The sequence below is a fragment of the Neomonachus schauinslandi genome, chromosome 4 (genome assembly GCF_002201575.2).
Source record: "Neomonachus schauinslandi chromosome 4, ASM220157v2, whole genome shotgun sequence".
Lineage (NCBI taxonomy): Eukaryota > Metazoa > Chordata > Mammalia > Carnivora > Phocidae > Neomonachus > Neomonachus schauinslandi.
The window spans coordinates 83,308,774-83,329,733 of NC_058406.1; the positions used below are offsets into that span (position 1 = coordinate 83,308,774).

At 39.0% G+C, this 20,960-nt stretch overlaps 1 protein-coding gene across 2 annotated transcripts in view; it reads left to right on the top strand.

The window, feature by feature from the left end:
- CDC14A (cell division cycle 14A) overlaps positions 1 to 20,960 on the top strand; it is a 177,862-nt gene that overhangs the window by 15,684 nt on the left and 141,218 nt on the right. For both annotated transcript variants that reach the window (XM_044914081.1, XM_021690005.1), the window contains exons 3-4: positions 5,535 to 5,610; positions 19,460 to 19,552. In XM_044914081.1, the coding sequence (XP_044770016.1) occupies positions 5,535 to 5,610; positions 19,460 to 19,552 (169 nt within the window). The remainder of the gene's footprint in view (positions 1 to 5,534; positions 5,611 to 19,459; positions 19,553 to 20,960) is intronic.

A 20,960-nucleotide genomic window follows, 5' to 3' on the forward strand; every position in this document is an offset into this window, starting at 1 on the left:
CCAAATGAGACCAGATTATCCCTCCCTCCCCCATCCAAGAAAAAGTGGTGGCCATTGCTTGGTTGTGGCTCTGGAGGCCTCTTCTTGGGAATTGCCAGAATGGAGAAGACACTATCTATTGTGTCATTAACTTCAGACTTAGGAGCCCACTCAGCCCTCAGGTTTTTCTTTCTTATGTCTCTGCAGGACTCATCTCTGCCATTTCTCTTCCTCTTTCACTGTCCCCGGGTTGATGACTTCCATTTCTTCTACCCTGAGCCCAACTCCTTCATTCTCCTGCCTTGGTTGCAAGTTGCCCAAGTACATATTTATTTTTTTTTTAAGATTTTATTTATTTATTTGACAGAGAGACACAGCAAGAGAGGGAACATAAGCAGGGGGAGCGAGAGAGGGAGAAGCAGGTTTCCCGCAGAGCCCCCGATGTGGGGCTCGATCCCAGGACCCTGGGATCATGACCTGAGCCAAAGGCAGATGCTTAATGACTGAGCCACCCAGGCGCTCTGCCCAAGTACATATTTTATACTTTTTAGCACATTTGACCTACTTCAATTGCTATCAATTGGTTTTGTATTTTAATATTTCTCTCTAGTAATGGTCTGGCTTATTAAATGTGTTCCCATTTTCCCCCACCTCTGGTGAAGAGGATTCTTCTAAAGAAGCATGTTGTTGCTAGGTATTTACCCCCAAAATAGAAAAATACTAATTCATAGGGGTACATTCACCCCGATGCTTATAGCAACATTATCTACAATAGTCAAGTTATGGAAACAGCCCAAGTGTCCATTGATGAATGGATAAAGAAGATGTGGTATATATATATACAGTGGAATATTACTCAGCTATAAAAAGGATGATATCTTGTCACTTGCAACGACATGGATGGAGCTAGAGAGTATAATGCTAACCAAATAAGTCATTCAGAGAAAGACAAATACCATATGATTTCACTCATATGTAGAATTTAAGAAACAAAACAAGTGAGCAAAGGGAAAAAAGAGAGAGAGAGGCAAACCAAGGAAACAGACTCTTACCTATAGAGAACACACTGATGGTTACCAGAGGGGAGGTGATGGGGGAATGGGTGAAATAGGTGATGGGGATTAAGGAGGGCACTTGTTGTGATGAGCAGCAGGTGTTGTATGGAAGTGTTAAATCACTATATTGTGCACCTCAAACTAATATTATACTGTATGTTAACTAACTGGAATTTAAATAAAAACCTAAAGAAAAAAAGGAAGCTTATTGTTGGAAGGTGTCTTCTTTACTCATGGCATTTTATTATATCAAAATTGGTGATAACCCAGAACAGTGTGAGCAGCTATGACCATATTTTGCCCCAATGATCTTGACATTTTCAGAATGTATTTAACCAGTTAGAAAACAATATAAAAACATAAAAGTATATTATTATAAATACATATATATTCTTAGAAATGCTAACATTGTGAGGAAAGAATATATAAAATGGCCTTAGGATAGAGTTTGTTGGGATGCCTGGGTGGCTCAGTCGGTTAAGCGTCTGCCTTCGGCTCAGGTCATGATCCCAGGGTCCTGGGATCGAGTCCCACATCAGGCTCCTTGCAGAGCAAGGAGCCTGCTTCTCCCTCTGCCTGCCTCTGTCTCTCTCTCTCTGATAAATAAATAAAATCTTTAAAAAATATATTTAAAAAAAAAAGAGTTTGTTGGCTTTATATTTGCCTGCAACATTTCTGATTTTTGAAGACCTGTTCTAAATTGCTCTTGGCTGTGCAAAGGTTTTGACTGCATTTCTTAGTATGACTTGAGGCTCATCCCTCCTTTTGTGAAATATGAAAGCTGGCCCATTGAGCTTTAAGATTTTGTAAGGTGGGAAACTGGGTTCAGATTGCTTTTCATCTCCCCTTAACCTGCTGCTGTGGCCAAGATGCAGATATAGCTTCTTATAGCTGTCTGATTCTCTTACAGCAACCTGTTTCTTTGAGAGACAGTAGAAAAGAGTGCGGACAGGATCCTCTTCTATTTTTCTCTCCTCCCCTGCTCTAGGTCTCAGATTGTCTTTCTGGAAATATGACCTTCTTGAACAAAAGGGGATAGGAATTCCCAGAGCCTAATTTCACTATGGGGAACTGTGTAGGCCTCTGAAGGGGAAGGACATCAGTTTCTTCAAACGCTTTATCCATACCTCACTCAGGTTACTTGGCAATTTCTCTAGTGTTTTATAGTTATTTTTGTCCTCATCTTTTCATCTTGATTGGTGTTTTCTATGAGTGCAGAACATTTTCTGCAATGATGGAAATGTTCTATATTTTCATTTTCCAAATCAGTAGCCATTAGCTACATGAAGCTTTTGAATGCTTGAAATGGGCTAATTAATATGATGGGAGTACTGATTTTTAATTTATTTAACTTTAATATTAGTTAATTAAAATTTTTTTATTTGACTATAGTTGACACAATGTTACATTAGTTTTAGGTGTACAACATAGTGATTCAACTTCTCTATACATTGTGCTACAGTCACCACAAATTTGCTACTGTCTGTCACCATACAACACCTTTACAATACCATTCACCATACAACACCATACAATACCAATCCCTGACTATATTCCCTGTATCTTATATCCCCATGACTTATTCATTCCATAACTGGAAGCCTGTATCTCCCACTCCTCTTTACCCATTTTGTCTGAACCTCACCCCTCTCCCCTCTGACAACCAGCAGTTTGCTCTCTGTATTTATAGGTCTGGTTCTACTTTTTGTTTATTTATTCATTTCTTGTTTTAGATTCCACATATGAGTAAAATCATATGGTATTTGTCTTTCTGTCTGACTTATTCCGCTTAGCATTATACCCTCTAGGTCCATCCATGTTGTCACAAATGGCATGATCTCATCCTTTCTTATGGCTGAGTAATATTCCACTGTGTGTGTGTGTGTATACGTACACACATCTTTATTCATTCATCTATGTGTGTACACTAGGGTTGGTCCCATGTCTTAGCTATTGTAAATAATGCTGCAATAGAAATAGGGTGTATAACTTTAATTAATTTAAATTTAAATAGCCACAGGTGTTGGAGAGTACAGATCAACTTAACAACATGGTCTGTATTTGATGTACTTCTTCCTGTTTTATTGGAGTATACCAGTTTACTTATCCGATGTTTGGTGAAACAGGTGTGTTTGTTAACCATGTTGCTTCCAAAAGTACATGTGGCTAAGCTGGCTGTGCAGTTAGAAACTACACAGTTATGAGTTTGAAACTAAAGTTGGTTTCTGATGGTTAGTATGAAACTGGAATTAGATGCTTCAAATTCTTTGTGCCTTCCTGAAATTTATTCAAAGTGAATCTAAAAAGCTGATAAAACCACCATCACTAAAAATTCTAGATTTACCTTAACATTCTGCAAGTGTCAACATTCATGTTTGAGTAGGAAAAAACAGGGGTTATTAGCTGAGTGTTACTTCCAGTAACTCAAGGACAAGGAAATCTCTGTGATAGAAACAGGGCTGTCTTAATCATGCTGGTAGGTGCTTATTTTTATATATTTTTCATTTTGATTCTTTTGAGTGGATTCTTGTTTACCATCCAAGACTGGTCAGTAATTAGGTGTAATCAACATAGTTCATTTTGAATTCATGGGTATTTTGTTTATACTTACAACACAGCATCACACTGGGAACTTTAGAAATATATCAGTAACTTTTTATTTCAAATCATTGCAAGTTTCTTTTTTTGGCAACTCTGTTTTTTCTCTCATGAAGCCTGTGTATCGGGACAGCAAATTTTGGTGTTAACTAGGATATAAGTTCCAAAATATTACCAATCCGGCTCCTGGCAGATTTGATGTAGTTTAATGATGTATCTATAATACTGTAATTCAGGTAGCAGAAAAAAAGTAAATGACTCTCTCAAAATAAAGGTCTTTTGGGGATGGATTTTTGAAACTTACTGGTAATTTAATAAATTTTTGAAACTTGTTGATATTTAGTAAATTTGTGGTCTAGGCTCAATTGAATCTGAGCACATTAGTGAGCAAAATATTCAAAATGAGGACTCGTTTGTTGAAATTTTATATTATGAGCAGGATGTTCTTCTAAGCCTATACGGTATAAAATAGAGCCCCAGAGTGAGAGGCTTACCCTGTAGTTGGGCAGGTAGGAACTACACGTAAAAAAAAAAAAAGATAATTCACAATATGTGATAGTGTCTCAGATGGTTAAGTTTTGGGAACTTTGAGAGAAGGGTAGTGTTTCCTAAGGGTGACTGCAAAGGTAGGATTTGAACTGGATTTTGAGGAAGCTAGAGAGAAGCAGAAAGAGAAAAAGGAGGGCATTCCAGCCAAGGAGACCCGTGTGAGCTGAGGCTTGGATTAAGAATATGCATATGCAGTATTTGGGAATGAGGAATGGACATGTTTGTTGGAATGCAGATTCCAAATGGGGCCCTTTAGGAGGTAAAGCCATCCTGGAAGTGAGGGGCATGAGCATACATGTGTAGGGCTTTGATTGCTGGGCCAAGGAATTATTTTGAAGGGAGTAAGGAGCCATTAAACATTTTTGACTGGTGGGAAGATATGTGAGAAGTGAGATGTTATGAAGATTAATCTTTGGAGTGGCATACAGGATGATTGGGCAAGGGAGTGGGAGAATTTAAGCAGTAAGGATGTGAGATGAAGACTCTGCCCTTTTGTTGCTAACATTGGAATGGAAAAGCAAGGGATGACTTAAGAGTAGTAGCTTTTCTGGTGTACGAGAATTAAATTGATATTTATTTGTTGCCCTGTTGTGGCTGAAAGGTTTCATGCCCGAATAACTGGGAGAAGCAAATGTTTTGAGTCTGGTGGGCTGATTTGAAGGAAAGATGTGTTGAGTTTTAGATGTTCTGAGTTCCAGGTAATGGAAGGACCTGTAGATGTGAGGTTCACAGGTAGTTGAAGATGAAAAGGCTGATCCTGGGTCTCAAGTGTGGAAGCCATCTAATCTCCCTTCCATAGGGTTATCAGTGAAATTCATGATAGTGGGTGCGAGAGAGCTGCAGACTGCTGACTGTAGCCTGGAGACATCTGGGGTGGGGAGAGGGAGAAGGGCCAGTGTGTCACATGATGCAGAAAGTTCAAGGAGAAGAAAACTGAAAGAAGACCACTAGATTGAAGTCCTTGAGAACTGAGAGCGCTGTTTGAGGGGAATAGTTAGAATTGGTAACTGAGTAGATGATAAATAAAAGTAGGAAGTGAACATGTTATGTTCTTGCTTCTTTTGTTGCCTGCTTTTTAGTCCTTTTTCTGAATGTCCTGGCAGGGAGATAGAAGGAGGTAGAACTCGGAGCTGTCCAAACAGTTCCCTGTTAAGAGACCGGAGACTAGTTATAGTAATTGGTGATCCTCAGGAGGGTAAAACCATTAGTTATTTGGATTCTATATATATTGACCCTTATTCTTGACAATAACTAAAATTTGTTTGCAATTTTAATGAAAATAAAAATGAGCGTTGATGTTACTGAAAACTATATTTCTACTAAATACTACTTTTTTTTTTTAAACAATCTCAGTTTTTATGCAGATTTTGGACCTCTGAACTTGGCAATGGTGTACAGATACTGCTGTAAACTAAACAAGAAACTGAAAGTGAGTATTATGGTGATGTTTATATTTTGGCATTAAAAACTGGAACTTTGAACTCTGACCACTGGGATTGCTGTGCACATACCATTTAGTTAGGTAATCTTGATCTTTGGATATTTATATGAGTGGTTCACCCAGAAGTTGAAACTGATCCACCTGAGTATTCCATAAAGGACATGTTAACCTCTCATTTTTCAGGATGAATTGAAATGTGAGCTGGAATGAAGTCATTGGAATAGTGATCTAAGAAAGAAAGCACAAATCCTTTCAGGTTGTTGTTTAATGAGTCTATCAAATTCCTTCCTAGGATGATTTTTCTGAAACCAGGTGATGAAGGGGCTCATCACTGCATGGCAGGAGCTCTGGAGCTTTTCCTGTTTGATCAAGATAGAAATTTTTATGTATTTCTTGAAGGTCATCTTTGTAGAGTTAACAGCCAAGTGAGATTGATGAACTAGTAGTGTTACAAGAGGGACTTTACCTGTTATGACAGAATTTGGGTCATACATTCAGTATTCATCTATACTTTTGATTTTACATTTTTTTTCTCTTAAACTCTAAACATATATGAAAAAAAGCAATATGTATACTCCTGGTTTTGGTAAATTTATTTCACCACATAGAAAGAAATATTTCTATTTTTCTTCCAATTTTCTAAATGAGGATCTTAAATGTAATGTTTCAGTTTGGAAGGTCAAATACTACACAGCATGCTGTTAAAGATGACTGCTAAATTACAATGCTCAGGTTGTTTATTCTTTCTGCTGGTTAAAATGTTACTGGTGTGACATAGTACTATGCCTTGTACAGATTAGCTGCTTGGTGATCATCTTTTGAATTGATTGATTTTTATTGAACTTAGGTAGAAAAGACAGTGGATGGTGGAGAATTTCCTGTAAAATATGTTGTGAATTTTTGAATTCACAGATTTTTGCCACTGATCTGAAAATGCTAAATGGTCAGGAATGAATGCCAAAGAAATATTTTTTTTAGTTAATCATTGTATAACATAAGATCTGTTGTAATCAACTGTTTAAAGACTTAATTTGTAAAGTATTAGCTGACTTGAAAATATGGATGTAAATGCCTTTAACTGAACTGATCTACATTTTGCAGAAAAGAAGCTACTGCCTGTAGTTTAGGAAATAAACTTGAAACTTTTGTAATCACCAAGGAAGCAAATAATATCCTTAAAAGGATTTAAATATAAAAATATAAAATGACTTTTTAGTGGGTGAATTAACAAGGAAAGGAGAGTTCATAAATAATTGAGGCTTATTTCTTCCTTTTGAGGACCTAGGAATTTTTTTTGCTTTCTTGATTAGTTCTGTTAGTATGTAGTTGGTATGAACTGGGTATTATAATTAACAATTTGCAACCTGACTATTATTTAGAAGATTGAAGAGAAGAGAATCATTATTTTGAAAATAAAATTTTTGGTCTGACTTAGTGTTCTTATAGCAGTCACGTAAGAGTAGATGGCTTGAGTAAGGCTATTTTTCTACCATGTTCGATACCAAACCCTATAAGTAAGTGTATACATGGACTTGTTTCGATTTGTTTTCATTTACAAAGCTTTCTTTCAACATTATATGAAAGTTTAATAGAGTTCAGCAATCCCTTGTTTCATTTCAGTGATCAGGTAATCTGATGGATTCCTAGGACCTTTTTAGCTTTAATACGGCTAGTGGTACCCTGTTACTTGCTGAAGGAATGAATGTTAAAACCCAAATGTTAATAAGCCATGGATTATTTTGAAGCATCCAAGTACAATCTCTATGTTAGGAGAAAAAGACTGACTACCAATCCAAAGCTACAATTGCTTCAGCCTTGTGGAATCTCAGTTTCTTTAGCTATAACATAGGGGTTACAGAGCTCCCACAGAGGGGTGGTTAGGATTATATTAGAAAATATATGTAAAAAGTCTTTGCAAATTTTAATGTCTTATGGCGAAGAAAGTTACTAATGGAACATTTATGACTTTGGGTAAGAAATAACAATAAGAGTTTTTCAACCCAGTTTATGAACACCTTCTCAGCCCCCCTAGCTATTATTTCCATATTCAAAAGCTGTCCGATATAATTTTAGGAATGGAAATGACCATTTAGTCCAGCCAATTAATTTTATCGGTGCAAAAAGGGAGGCCCAGGGGAGTCAGGTGACTTGGCCAAGGCTGCAAGGGAAAGTGGGGGCTCGATTTCAAGGCTCTCGACTTATTCCTGCTCCTCTCCACCTTCGTTGCTAGCCGAGCCTCTGTGGTTTATAATCTTTCCAGGCGTGCTCACAACACTGCCCCAGCTGACTTCACCTTGTTGTCCCATAGTGGTCTCGAGACTCCTCCGCCTTGTTTGCTCCAGTGACTCCGGCTGCTTTTCTTCTAGGAACCCAGACTCCAGGCTTTTCTGCTTTGAATGGACCCTTCTCGTTCTGTACCTCCCATATTCTGTCTCCCTCACCTTCATGTAATCTCCAGGCCCTCAGGCTCCGTATTTTCTCAGGCTCCCTGTTGGTGTTTCTCGTCTGCAGCCCGTGTTCACTCATCTTGGTGAGACCTTTGGGCACCTTGCTTCCATGCCTTTTGTCTTGCTTGCCTTGACAGCTGCCGCCCTTGGTGTCTTTCCCAGTGGATGATTTCATGCGCGAACTTACTGATTTACTGCATATCGCAGTACCCCTTCGACTCCCAGCTGTGCACTTTACCCTGAGCCACACCAGTTGCTCCACGCAATGGCTTGTGACGTCCAGTCTGACTTGAGTACCCCTTTTCTCTGGTTTGATCACTCCTTTACGCCTTCTAGGAGGCAACTCCTCGCGCTACTGAAGAAGGTGGGAGGTGCCTCCCGTTTTCCCAGAATTCTCTGTGCAGATCTCTATTATTGAAGAATTATAATTACCTGTTAGGTTAGCATTGCTCTCTCTCACTAGACTAGACGCTCCTAGGAGATGGAGATGTGACATATAATTCTGCGTCCCCAGTGCCCAGCACAGGGTCACCAGACCCACAGAAACTTCTGTCGATCTTATCGTGATCCCCTTGACTTCATGATCTCCTTGACTTGCAGGTCCCCTTTTAGCCTTTTGCCTCTGGAGATTTCAGAATACTCTGCCCTCACTGTCTACATCCTCACTACGCACTAATTTCTTAATCCTTTGCTGTCTCACTTTTGCCTTACTTACCCTGCTGAAACTGCTCTGGTGACATTTTTTAAAAAAAGATTTTATTTATTTGAGAGAGAGAGAGAGAGAGAGCGCGCACCAGCCGGGGGGAGGGGCAGAGGGAGAAGCGGACTCCCTGCTGAGCAGGGAGCCTGGTGTGGGGCTCAATCCCAGGACCCCAAGACCACGATCTGAGCAGATGCTTAACTGACTGAGCCACCCAGGTGCCCCGCTCTGGTGACATCTTAAACACCAGATCTGATGGTGTTTACTTGGTCATCAAACTCTACTTCTCTGAATAATTTGCCACTATTTTAACCGATTACAACTTCTTGGAATATTTCTCCTGTGTGGTTTCCTAGCTCTTTTAGGCATGTCTTATTTTCTACTTTGGCAATTTTTATTTCTTCCAATAAATCTTTTATGTTTTTTCTTCTTCTTTATTTGATACTTTATATAGATAGGTAATATTTTGCAGTGCATTCTACATTTTTTAATTTTTATATTATCAAAAGGTATTTTTTTCAAGTTGATGATTTGAGGTGGTGATTTATTGCTATTTTTTGTGTGTCAATATACATTCTATTCCCAGTGACTTTCATTTTAATTATGTTGATTAGAATGGAAAATTATCCATCAAACATGTACTTAGATTCAAAAACCAAAAGTAGGGGTGCCTGAGTGGCCCAGTCGGCTAAGGGTTTGCCTTTGGCTCAGGTCATGTTGGGCTCCTTGCTCAGCGAGGTATCTGCTTCTCCCTCTTCCTCTGCCCCTTCCCCTCAGCTCATGCTCTGACTCTCGCTCTCTCCCTTGAATAAATAAATAAAATCTTAAAAAAAATCCACAAAACAAAAACCAAAAGTGGAAATCACTACCATCAAAAAACCCCCTATATTTTAAAATTTAAACTATATTTTAAAAAGTGTAAGCACTAATTGTTGTGCAGTGATAGGTTGTAGTTTGCAATTTCTGGTCAGTAGTTACTGTAATGAGCTAAGCAGTCCAAAGAAGGAAGATTTATTGAACTAAGAACAATTGGTAAAACTGTGTATATTGTTTAATGTAAAATGCCATCAGTGATTGATAGGCTAGACCAGAATTCAGTAATTTGGTATTTTAAGAGTTCCATAAACCCCTGAAATTATATATAAAATTTTATGTGTATTTACATTTTCCTCTGAGAAGATGCATAACTTTTAAAACAGTTCTTAAAGGGATTCTTGCCACAGACAATGGTAAAAACACTGGGTTAGAATATACAGTCTTCTAAAAGGGAAGACCGTTCTAACAACATAGTGATATTTTAAAAAACAATACCTTCTTCAAATTTAGTCATGTAAGAAAATCTTTCAATGACTGATACAATAATAGGAAAGTTTTATAAACATGATTGAACTAGTTTTTCCTAAAATGGTCAATACAGTTTTTTTTTTTAAGATTTTATTTATTTGACAGAGAGAGAGAGCGAGTGAGCACAGAAGGGGGAGTGGAAGGGGGAGAAGCAGACTCCCCGCTGAGCAGGGAGTCAGATATGGGGCTTGATCCCAGCACCCTGAGATCATGACCTGAGCCGAAGGCAGATGCTTAACCGACTGAGCCACCCAAGTGCTCCAATGGTCAATACAGTTTTAACTGTTGATTTCACTTTTCCTCTGAGAAAATGAAAACCTCAGTCTGTGAAAGAAAAAATCTAAGAGCATCACTGGAAAAAGGGGACATTTTCTAGGGCAGTGATTTCTTTTTAATACCGCTTTTATGATTCAACAGGACAATTACAGTAATCTTGAGGACTGCTTTTAAAAGGTTTAAAAGAATATTGACAGAAGTGTAATTTTAAATGTACAAAACATCCCACATAGCCATTTCAGGGTAAAAGGAAAAGGGGGGGGTGGGCCTGGTGAAATGGACGATTGTATTAAAGCACTGAAAGTACCTGGCAGATGGTGGGGGCTCGGGGACTGTCCTTGTTGTTGAATGAATCAGTGCAGCAATCCTATCTGCTAACCAGGCACCTGCCATGGTATCAGGTGATTGTACACAAGAACTCTTTTGATACAATGATAGGACCACCCTCTTTTTATAACTACAAAAATATGTTGAGATTTCTTCATGAGGTTACCTTCTGTTTCAGATTCATGGGCTTTGGGGGGAGGAAAAGCAAGTTACATTTTGGATACAGTTCATGTAGTTTAAAGAGGTATCAGGGGTTCTAAAGCAGTGTTAATTCACATGGGAGTGAGTGGACATAGAATTTGCAAGGCACGGAGTCCTTCCTGATGCCCATTTAGAAATCCTCAGGCAAGAAGAACCCCTTTAATGGAGAATCCCCAAATGCCATCAACCAAATTATCATCATGGTCAAATAATCTTTATGAGCAACTTTTCTCTGACATGTTGACTTCTGCTCTGATCAAATGTGCCATTTCATTAATGAAACATATTGGGTTTGAAATAAAACAGACCATACAGAGACACCTTTTTTCTTTTTAAAGAAACTACTCGACCTATTTTGTTTTAGCTCAAAATAAAAACATAAACCATATTTTGTTTTGTACAGCCAAAGAAAATTTTCAAGAATATCCCTTTCCTGGGAAAGTTGGAGGTAAAACATGTAGAGGTCATGGCTGCTGACAGGAAGACCTGTTCATTTTCTCGCTTTTGCAATGAGATGACAACTGATTGCTTTGGAGATGCTGATTGCTGCGGCCATTACTGGGCTAGCCTAGTCACCTGTAAGAGAATGATGCCTTGATCACCACGGCCCCCGTGCCATAATCTACTTAATATGAGCACCATCACTGGCTGAGCTTGCTTGTTTAGGGAAGTGCATGGGCTCTCTCTCTCTTTTTTTTATTAAAGAACATATTGTCCAGCCTGCACTAATGTCTTCCTTAGCTCAATCAGGCTGATTCACACAGTTTAATTAAACATGGTGTTCCAACCAAATGACTTGAAGATTTTACTTTTAAGCAGGGCAAACAACTTTACTAAAAGGCTGCTTAAAAATCTGTTTTTCTAAATTATGCATTAACTCTTTTGTGTGTGTGTGTGTGCGCGCGCGCGAGCGTGTTTTGGCTTTGAGCTTAATTACACCGCCTGGCGCCACCTTTTGTTTTTGAATGGTTGAGTAGTTTGTGGTCTCCTGCCCTAAGCTGAGCAAGTGCATGATTTGTATATGTCACCACCATCCGAGGATAGCCTGGGCTATTTGTGATTCGTGTAGCATGTCGACATTTTCTCTCTCTGAGTTGCCGTGGCATGTTTTTCTCCAAGAGTGAGCCCTCCAGAATGCAACCTTTCACATAGTGTTCTTTTATGAGATAGAAAATGTCTGACTGGGGTCAATACCCTCATCTTAATTTGTATTGTTCTCTCATAGCCGCCGTCATACTTTGGTTTACAAGTACCATTAAACGTTTATATGCTAGATTGCACACTTGTCATGATTTACATAACAGTGGTAAAACTCTGACTCTCAGGTAAGCAATCCAGCTCTGGAAATTTCTATAGGTTTGATTATATTAATTGGTGGATATTCAGTACTATATTCTATCTTTTATCTATTATTTTTTACCTTGTTAAAGGAAATAATTACTGTACCTGTAATTAAGATCATTCTGTTGGTCCTTGCTCTGCTATGAATGCATCCTTAGGTAGTTGTTCTCTTTTGTTTGTAATAAGCCTTGGTCAATATTTCCCCCTTGGTTAGCATCAAATATTCATTAGACTGTGAATGCTTATGAGGCTAGAGAATGAGGTTCTGCTCCCTTGTTACTGCATCGTTCAGCACTGTCTTTGACACACAGCAGCTGCTCAATTCATGCTGATAAAACCAATAGAACTTTCTTCAGCCACAGTATCCCGGCACACAGATTTGGCGAACTGGTTGCCTATGGGCTGCATTCAGTTTTGTAATGTTTTCTTGGGCATGAGTGCTGTTTAAAAATTTTGAAGTCATGGTTAACATATATAATTTATGAAAATTTCCACTTAATTCTGGATTTTTGGTTTCTCTTAAATATTAAAGTATGTGATTATGGGCCCAGATTCCTACATGGGAGTAGGAGGTTGAAGCTAAGTCTTCTTAGGATAGGGCATGCTTTTCTAGTTTACCAACTTACCTACTTCAAATTCTTGGCCCCTGAGGGCATCTGAACTTTGAACCTCTGGAATAATGCCATTTAAGGCAGCTCAGTTACTGAATCATTAAAGGAACTTTTCCTAAGGTGTTATCATCTGGAATGCAAGAATTTACAAATTGTGATATAGTTTTCTGAGGAATCTGGGGAAATGTGTTTTTTATAACATGCTTTTAAAGGGCATATGGAGGGGCGCCTGGGTGGCTCAGTCGGTTAAGCGTCTGCCTTCGGCTCTGGTCATGATCCCTGGGATCAGTCCTGCGGCGGCTCCCTGCTCAGCGGGGAGCCTGCTTCTCCCTCTGCCTCTACCCCTCCCCCCCCCAGCTCATGTGTGTGCGTGCGCTCCCTCGCTCTGTCTCTCTCTCTCTGACAAATAAATAAATAAAATCTTTTAAAAGGCTTATGGAATGATTTGGAGTTCCTAAGATAATTTAAATATGTCTTTTGGGGCTACTTGACCAAATGGACTGTGTTTTAGGAGCCATGTAAAACATTTCCAGGGGATGATCAGTCACATTTTTATGTAGCATAGCGGATAGGACAGTGCGCTGTCCCTGGACCAGCAACATCAGAATTACTGAGGAACTTGTTAAAAATAAAATTCTTGGGCCCAGCAATCTGTTTTTTTTTTTTTTTTTATTATGTTGTGTTACTCATCATACAGTACATCCTTAGAGCAATCTGTATTTTAATAAGCCCTCTAGGTTACCCTGAACCAGCCTGTTAACAGGATGAAATATAATAATAAAATATAATTTAGATTGATATTTGTTTTTATTTCTGAAAAGTTTTAGTAATATTGACTAATTCAACAAATTCTTTTTTTTAAATGCATGTTTATTTCTTTTTTCTTAAGATTTCTGTTTTTGTATTTTTTTTTAAGATTTTATTTATTTATTTGACAGAGAGGGACACAGCGAGAGAGGGAACACAAGCAGGGGGAGTGGGAGAGGGAGAAGCAGGCTTTCCTTAGAGCAAGGAGCCCCGATGCGGGGCTAGATCCCAGGACCCTGGGATCATGACCCGAGCCGAAGGCAGACGCCCAACTGACTGAGCCACCCAGGCACCCCAGTGCCCCTTAAGATTTCTATTTTTAAGTAATCTCTACATCCAGCATGGGGCTTGAACCCACAACCCCGATATCAAGAGTCGCATGCTCCACTGACTGAGCCAGCCAGGTGCCCCTGTTGGCCTGAGAATTATTTAAATTTTGAACCATGAAACTTGTTGTGGCCTTATAATTGAGATTTACACGAACTATCAAACTCAGTGAGAGAGTTCTGGATTTCTTCCATCTACCATACTTGCTGAGAGAACTCAACTGTCTGGGATCTGACATAGGAGATACTGACCTAGTGTGATAAGCCAGGCCCTCTCTGGCTCCTAGCTTTTGTTCTCTTGGTAAAAGAGAGACATAGAATTCTCATTATTCTTAAGCCTTGCCCAGGACCTCTGGTTTGGGTGTCTGGTCAAATTGGACCCCTTTGGTACTATTTCTATGCTTTCGGAAATGATGGAATGTAGCAATAAATGTTAGCTGTCATTATTATAGAGGGCTGGCTACGTCCACTTAGGTTAAGATGGTTCGGAAGGCTATATACTGTAGTTTCTAGATAGAAATCTAAAATACATGTGAATGGGGGCTACAGGTTATCATTTGTAATTGGTCATGTGCAGGCTTGCTACAGAGCAGGCAAATAGTTCAGAGGTCTTAGTGTTCCTTCTGTGACATCCTCCCCTTTATATTTAAGACTACATTCATTTGTTTTACCAGCTTCTAACTTTATTTGTTATCATACAGTGTTTTTGTAATCTCTGAACTTCTCATGTAAAGCGAAAACCGTCTGTAATAGAGCAGATAGCTCATTGAAGCCAGAGGTGATGGTCTAACTTTGCAAGTGGTCTCCTTTTTTTTTTTTTTTTAAGATTTTATTTATTTATTTGAGAGAGGAGAGAGAGAGAGAGAACAAGCAGGGAGAGTGGCAGAGGGAAAAGGGACAAGCGGGCTCCCCACTGAGCAGGGAGCCAGACGTGGGGCTCGATCCCAGAACCCTGGGATCATGACCTGAGCTGAAGGCAGATGCTAAATGACTGAGCCACCCAGGCGCCCCTACAAGTGCTCTCCTTGAAGGGCCTGGTCAGCATACCCAACCACAGAGGAATTGGGCCAAAGTAAGGAAGACACAGTTCAGTTTGGAGGCATGAAGTTTTCTCGGTATTAGGGCAGATTCTGAGAAAATATCTACTGGGCTCATTCATAAATTAGAGTCCTCTTGTCTACAGACTGTGCCTTTCTCTTCCTCCATGGTAAGTTCCTCCAGGAAAGATCTTAAAGATCTTTCTTCAAGGATGTTTCTCTAAAAGGACTTGAGTCATTGGTGTCTCCAGTGGATTGTATTGTTTCTTCTGGAATGCTTTAGTATGTAGTAGGTCGTTTTTTAAAACTTTTTTTTTTTTAATTTTTAAGTAATCTCTACACCCAATGTGGAGTTTGAACTCATAACCCCTATTAAGAGTTGCATGCTCTACCGACTGAGCCAGCCAGGTGCCTCATCCTTGAAATTTTTCATTCCAGTACCAGAATATCTGCTATGTTACAATAGCATTACTGGTGTAAGCCTGGGGCAAGGTGACCTGTGAGAGGAAGGCCTGGCTGTGACCAGGAAGGAAATTAGGGCAAGGCCAGTAAGATTTAAGAGTTTTCTCTGTTCTCATTTATTGTGAATTAGTTTTGATTCCTTGAGTGAGAACTCAAACTTTGTGATCTGACCTGGGAGACATTGGCCAAATTTCACTAGGCAGATGATTTCTTGACTGTAATGCTTTTGAGACTTAACTGAGAAAAACAATGGCATTCCAAAAACATTTATGTAAGGTAAATGCTAGGAGCTTAAAAAATTTTCCTAAAAATTAGAAAGCTGTAGTTAAAAAGTCAGTTATTGTAATGTACACCATGGTGACCATAGTTAATAATACTATATTATATATTTGAAAGTTGTCAAGAGAGTAAATTTTAAAGGTTCTTATCACAAGAAAAAAATTTTGTCATTATGTATGGTAATGGATGTTAAAAAAATTGTTTCCATCTATAGGCAGCTTCCAATAGGAGATATTTTAAAATAGTTAAAATTTTAGGTGTATTTTACGAGAATATTCTTTATCTGATGTAATTTCTGAAAGCTTGTAAAGTTCAAAAATTCTTCTAAAGTCCTTAATAGTTTAATTTGTATTATATTTACTTTAAAAAATTTATGGGTTTATAGTGAAAAGAAAGTTTCTACTCGAATTTCATCCTGTAGCTTCATGGTTTCTGTTGCAGGATGGTCTCTGCAACATATACTAAAGTATATCCCATATACTTTCAAAGAAGAGTGAAAAAACAAAAACCAAGGAAATGCAAAACATTTGAAAACAACCAAAAAGACTCTTGGTGATAAAAGCAAGCCTTATGAGTTTGTCCCTTTTGGTGAATGGATTTGTAAAATAAATTTAATTCCACATTATTAAATGATAGCAATAGTTTGTTGTGAAATCTAATTCTTAGTGGAAAAGGGCATTAAAACAGACAATCCAAACTCCAGATCAGTGTGGATATTTTCTTCCCCACAGGTGTTTTAGGGAACCAGGAAATGTAATCAGTGAGAGGCCGGGAGCTGGAAGAGCTGAGTCCTTATGCTCAGCCTGACTCATGTTTGCAGGGGCCCGGCCTCTGGAAGGCAGTCTTTAGGTTTGGGATCAGACACCTAAAAATCTGCTTAAGTTTTAAGGGCCTTGACTCTCCTTTTGGTAAATCAGAACTAACTTATTGATGGAGAACAATAAATGGCAAGAACAAGCCAACAGACAAACCAACAAACAAATAATAAAAACAAAAGGAAATGTCCTGCAGACAATGGTTTCAAATTGAGGAAGCCGGGGCGCCTGGGTGGCTCAGTCGGTTAAACATCCGACCCTTTTTTTTAAAAAGATTTATTTATTTATTTGAGAGAGAGAGAGGGAGAAAGAGGGAATGAGTGGGGGAAGGGGTAGAGGGAGACAGAGGGAGACAGAGGGAGAGATCTCAAGCCGACTCCCCACTGAGCATGGAGCCCTTTGTGGGGCTCAGTCTCACAACCCTGAGATCATGACCTGAGCCAAAACCAAGAGTCAGATGCTCATCCAACTGAGCCACCCAGGTGCCCCTAAATGTTGACTCTTGATTTCGGCTCAGGTCATGATCTCAGGGTCATGAAATTGAGCCCCACATGGGGCTCCATGCTCAGGGGTGGGTCTGCTTCTCTTCCTCTTTCTCTCTCCCTCTGCCCCCTCACCCCCCCCACCCCGCTTGTGTGCTGTCTTTCTCTCTCTCAAAAATAAATAAATAAATCTTAGAAAGAAAACAAACGACAAATTGAGGAAGCAAGGAGACAGGTGTCAGCATGATTGATAGTGACCTTGACGTCTTTAGATAACTTCAGTGTGTTGACTGAACTGAATTTAATAAAATGTATTTTTAAAGCTTTATTTCATAGGGGTATTTTCATAAGTCTGTCTGGAAATGAGGACTTCAGTAGTGAGACCCACTTTGAGGCAAACCGTTACTTTTTGAAGTTCAATTTAAAAGAGCAATGCCATTTTCAGAATCCGTGATTTTTTTTTTTAAAGATTTTATTTATTTATTTGACGGAGAGAGACACAGCAAGAGAGGGAACACAAGTAGGGGGAGAGGGAGAGGGAGAAACAGGCTTCCCGTGGAGCAGGGAGCCCAATGTGGGGCTCAATCCCAGGACCCCCAGACCATGACCCGAGCCGAAGGCAGACGCTTACCAACTGAGCCACCCAGATGCCCCTGTGATTCTTGATTAGGAAAGAAATGCCTAAAGGGATGGTGAAGGTTTGCAGGCTCATTGCTGGTATACAATACAGCTATGTTTTCTGTGGTTACATCAAAACCAGAACACTGCAGTATCCTGTGGAATAGACCTCAGAGTTGGAAGAGTTTCTTTTCCTTGTAGAAAATAGCCAGGTGAACAAAGAAGGGTAGTTGAGCTCTCTTACCTTTTTAAAGGAGCTTTAAAAGCAGGTATTCCATGGGTTGTGGTCAGTGTGTAAGGTATAAAAAGCTGCCTTTACAGTCAGCTTGAATTTATGGGCAAATATTAAGAGGTACCTATGTATCTGTATTTTGAAAACCATTTGTCAAAATGCTGTAACTGTTTTGGAATATGAGGAAATTGAGCAGATTTCATTTAGTTGCATCAGTGTTCTCATTGTTTTATGTTTATTTGAGTTTGATGAATACTTTGATTTCATTTTAACAGCTTTTTTTACTTTTCATGTTTAGCATGTATACAGCATACCAAGTTGCTAATTTTTGGATTTAGTTGAATACTTGAGCACGCAGCATTTGCATAGCATATAGCAGGTGCTTAATAACTGTTTGTTTGAGTCCTTGTATTGTATTAAGATGTCTGCTGATCCCACCCTTTTGGTGGTTCATCTTTTCCCACTAACCATTTATTTTCAGATAAGTGAAAGGGGATTTTTTGTAGAACATTCTAGAAAGAAAATATGAGTATTGATGCTCTGTTAATATTATGAGTATTGGTGCTCTGAGTTAAATAGACTGATTGACACATTTAAAAATAAACTGTAAAATATGAAAAGTACAGATAACTTTTTTGGGAGTATGGTATGTAGGGAAGGAAAAAGGATGAATAATTACTCAGCCTTAAAAAAGAACTTGCCATTTGTGTCAACATGGATGGACCTAGAGGGTATTATGCTAAGTAAAATAAGGCAGAGAAAAACAAATACCATATGATTTCACTTACATGTGGAATCTAAAAAACAAAACAAACGAACAAACAAATAACAACAACAACAACACAAACAGACTTATAAATACAGAGAATGAACTAGTGGTTGCCAGAGAGGAGGGGTGTGGGGGGGGATGGATGAAACAGATGAAAGGGATAAAGAGGTACAAACTTCCAGTTATAAAATAAGTCACGAAGATGAAAAGTACAGCATATTGATGTAATCAATAATGTTGTACTAATGTTGTATGGTGATACACGGTAACTACACTTAATCTATAGCATTGTGGAATCACTATGTTGTACACCTGAAACTAATAAAACATTGTATGTCAACTGTACTTAAACTGTACTTAATAATAAATAATAATAATAAATAATACATAAATAAATATTAAATAATAAAAATTCAAAAAAGAAAAAAGATGAATAGACTTTACATATAATATTTAGAGTAAATTTTCAAAAATGTTCCCACTAGTAAAGATGCCAATAATTTAATTCTTTCCCATTGCATGTCTCCCTGCTTGGAGAGAAATATGTGTTCTATTGTCAAATCGGCATCATGGTTGGGCTGCAAAAAGTCAGCGCCAGTAACCCTCCACCCCTCAAAAGCTCATGTACAAATGCCATAGAAATGAAAGTTGAAAGTTGGTAGATTTCACTGATTGTGACACATCTTGGAAGTTGAGATGATGTTTACCTTCTGTATATTTTAACATTCTCTATGGTTACACTCTTTTTATTCCCTCTTTTCAGTCATACAGTTTATCAAGAAAGAAAATAGTGCACTACACCTGTTTTGATCAACGGAAAAGAGCAAATGCGGCATTTTTGATAGGTGCTTATGCTGTAAGTACTTTTTCATGATTGTTTTCTATAATCAGGCCAATGGAATGCTAACACTGTCACATAAAATCCAGGCCACTTTTTCAGTGGAATTGGGAGATGGTGAAAATTATTAACACCCTGGGAATGGCTATGGAACGGAAAGTGTGGACTGCTATCCATGGGCTGTTTAACTCCCAGATTTTATTTCCTAGTAGCTAATGAGAGAATCTTAGAACCAAAATGGGTAGCTTGGATCCGGCAGTTGTACAGATGTTTTTTAAAAAAAGAATATCCAGAAAGAATATTTCTAGGGAAAAGAATATATAGTGGAAGATATTTATTTTTATTTATTTTATTTTATTTATTTTTTTAAGTAGGCTCCATGCCCAGCGTGGAGCTTGAACTTATAATCCTGAGATCAAGACCTGAGCTGAGATCAAGAGTTGGACATGTAATGGACTGAGCCACCCGGGCGCCCCTATAGTGGAAATGTGTTTTTTGTTTTTGTTTTTGTTTTTGCAAGAGAGAGGGGTGGGAGGGGCAGTGGGACTGGGAGAGAGAGAATCAGCCTTCATGCTGGGCTCAATCTCACAACCCTGAGATCAGGAAGAGTCGGATGCTTACCCTACTGAACCATCCAGGTGCCCCAGTATAGTGGAAGATTTTTAAAGACTGTTGAGGTGTTCCTCTTTTGCAAAAGAGGAAATCGTAGATTGCATGGGGGAGGGTTATTATTATTATTATTTTTATCAATCCATTTATTAATCTATACATGTGTTTGTAGTAGGCAAACCAAACATAAAGCCTGCATATATTACAGCTTCCCTAAGAACTGGACAAGACTTTCCCAAAATAATTTTGATTGGAAATTTTGTTCTCTGTAAGCACTAAAATGTAAATGTGAGTTCCACGTGAATGTGCTGCAGAGTTTTGGTGTGACTATTTCTAGAATTTTCTATATATACTGGGATTGGGCAAAAACTTGGAAGACAGAAGCCATCTGGGCCAAAACTCATCTGTAACCTGTACTAGCTTTTTAGGGACATGTGTGATATGCACTTAGGAATATGCTGGTCTAAAGGCAGGGGAGCGAGGCATCATTTCCCATCATCCTTGGGGAGGGTGTGCTTCTCTGAAGCTTGGAAGCACACTGCTGTGTGACCTTTCAACGGCCTCCTTCTGAAGATCTTGCCGGAAGGAGGCACCAGCTACTCTACCTCACATTCTGCCACATCAAACCAAAAGCTCTGGGGGAAAAAACCCAGAGGTGGCGTTGGAATGACTGTCAGATATTGTAGGGTGTAGGCTGAGAAGAGTGGCAGGCCGACAGCCTGACTGCAGCCTGGGGCCTTGTTTCCAGGGCTGAGATGTCCAGCTCTGCCCATCTTTTCTCCCCCCGATGTAGCTCCAGTAAAGCCTGGGGCCATCC